At 54.8% G+C, this 2,546-nt stretch overlaps 1 protein-coding gene across 1 annotated transcript in view; it reads right to left on the bottom strand.

Moving 5' to 3' along the window:
- Positions 1-1,384, bottom strand: part of LOC107105148 — a gene marked incomplete at its 5' end in the record, with an annotated part of 6,299 nt that extends 4,915 nt beyond the window's left edge. The window contains 3 exons of the mRNA XM_015405267.1: positions 154-228; positions 301-700; positions 777-1,384. Coding sequence (XP_015260753.1) covers positions 154-228; positions 301-700; positions 777-1,384 — 1,083 coding nt within the window. The remainder of the gene's footprint in view (positions 1-153; positions 229-300; positions 701-776) is intronic.
- Positions 1,385-2,546: the final 1,162 nt, after the last annotated feature.

Below are 2,546 nucleotides of genomic sequence, written 5' to 3'. Positions count from 1 at the left end.
CTCTGAACCGTCAGAACCTACCCTCTGAACCGTCAGAACCTACCCTCTGAACCGTCAGAACCTACCATCTGATTTGTCAGGATCTACCCTCTGACACGTCAGAACCTACCCTCTGACACGTCAGAAACAACCTTCTGAACCGTCAGAACCTACCATCCGGTCTCAGGTCCTTGCAGGTTCTCAACGAGTCGACTCGTTTCTTGGCTTTGGTTCCTCCCTTGGCTCCGTCTGCAGAAACAGAAGGTCAGCTGGTCCCACCACGTCCTCTGGGTTCAGAGCAGCCTGAGGAGCAGGTCTCACCTGGTTCTGGACGGGGGTTCTGCAGGCCCAGGTTGTCCCACTCCCGGCCCAGTAGGTGGTAGAAGTCGGTGGTTCTGGCGGCAGCCTCCCAGTCTCCGTCCTGCAGACTCTCAGAGATGGCCACCTCGCAGACCGTCTTCAGAGTGGTCTTCACCGCCAGTGGGGGCCGGCTCCAGCGGTACCCGGCCGCCTTCTTAGCGGCGGACAGCGCCAGGCTAAGCCGACCCGGAACCAGCAGGTCCTGCAGGGACCGGACCTGCGAGTCCAGAGACTTGGCTGCCAGCAGCAGGCGTCCAAGCTCCCGCAGCTTCTGGCTGACGTACTCGTAGCTCCGCTGGCTGCCGTCTTGGCTTCCCATCAGCTTGTTGCCGTAGCGACAGATCAGCCAATCGGACTTCACCTGGGTAGGGAAAAAGGGGAGGAGTCAGAGAGAAGGCGTGGCGTCTCAGAGAGGGAACCCTTGGGCGGTTGCTGACCTCGTGGGAGACGCTGTCCTGGTTCATGCGGTGCAGGATCTCGCTGCAGCTCTCTGACGCACCGCCGGAGATGGGCAGCAGGCGGGACGCCGCCGCCTGGACCCGGGCCCGCTTCTTAGGCTGGTTCTGGGCTGTGTTTTGGTTCTGATCCGGCTCGGGGTCAGTGACCATGGCCGCAGTGTCGTCTTGTTCAGAGCTCGGGTCCGGGGCCTCTCCAGAACTATCGCCACAGGCTGGGTCAGCTGACTGTCCTGAGGCAGGGACAGACGGGTCGGCGCCATCCTCTGCCGAGTCGATGGACAGCTTCTTCCTGCAGGTCACCTGATGCTTCCAGAGGTCAGCGCGCAGGAAGAAGCCCAGGCACAGGGGGCAGGGCAGGTAGTTCCTGGCGTCCACCTCCTCTGAGGGCTGACGCCATGGGACGATCTCTCCGCGGCCCTGACGGATCACCTGAGGGATGACAGAAGGCCTGTTACCAAGGGAACCAGCAGGCTGGCTCAGAGCCACAGATGCTAGAAACAGGCTGGACCAGAACCAGGACTGAGGTTCCTGTGGTCCACCTCCTGGACCCTCTGCAGATACAACCCTTCCTCCCCATTCAAAGATGTCTTTGAATTGATAAATGGTCTATAGTTCTATAGCGCCTTTTTAAGTCAGGAGACTTCAAAGCATTTTACATTCATCCGTTCACACACACACTCACACTGATGGTGGTGAGCTACATTGTAGCCACAGCTGCCCTGGGGCTCACTGACAGAAGCGAGGCTGCCGTAGACTGGTGCCACTGGACCCTCTGACCACCATCAGTAGGCAATGAAGGTGAAGTATCTTGCCCAAGGACACAACGACGCTGAAAGCCAGGGCTTGAACCGTCAACCCTTCGAGTTCAGGGCAAACTCCAACGCCACTGTTGCCATTAAACTGTCAGCAGAAGGAACAAAGTCCCTGCTGGAAGGAACCTCGACATTCAACTACAACCGCTCCAACAACCTGATTGGTCAAAGTTATAAAATGTCTCTTTTTAAGGTAAGGTGACCCCAGAACTCCACAGTCATTCACCAATTCACTGATGGTAGTGAGCTCCACTACGGCACTGAATCCACGACCCTTCAGTTACAGGGCGACTCCTGCATCCACTGTTGGCCCATAAGGTCCTCAAGATGTTCTGGTGGGACCAAGATGTTTGCTTCTTTCTCTGAGGATTCAGCTCTAATCTGACGCTAACGTTTCTATCTTCTAAAATATGACAGAATGGTCCTTTAAGACGAGTTGACCACCGTCTGCTAGCCGTTAGCCGTTAGCTCCTTCCTCTGAGGATTCAGCTCTAATCTGATGCTTACGTTTCTATCTTCTAAAATATGACGGAATGGTCCTTTAAGACGAGTTGACCACCCTCTGCTAGCCGTTAGCTCTGTCCTCTCATCTAAACAGGTCATGTCTCCTAATGAGTGAGAGAAGCCTGCATCCTTCTGACTCGTAACTCGCCACGTTTCTCAGACCTAAAGACAAACATCAGGGCTGCGTTCACTTCTCTGTTTTAGCTCTGATAAAACTGAACAGTTGCTAACTCGCTACGTTTCTCAGACCTAAAGACAAACATCGGGGCTGCGTTCACTTCTCTGATTCAGCTCTGATAAAACTGAACAGTTGCTAACTCGCTACGTTTCTCAGACCTAAAGACAAACATCGGGGCTGCGTTCACTTCTCTGATTCAGCTCTGATAAAACTGAACAGTTGCTAACTCGCTACGTTTCTCAGACCTAAAGACAA

This window comes from Cyprinodon variegatus, unplaced genomic scaffold (assembly GCF_000732505.1).
Source record: "Cyprinodon variegatus isolate N-32 unplaced genomic scaffold, C_variegatus-1.0 Scaffold2095, whole genome shotgun sequence".
Taxonomy (NCBI): domain Eukaryota; kingdom Metazoa; phylum Chordata; class Actinopteri; order Cyprinodontiformes; family Cyprinodontidae; genus Cyprinodon; species Cyprinodon variegatus.
This window is presented reverse-complemented; position numbering and strand designations above follow the sequence as displayed.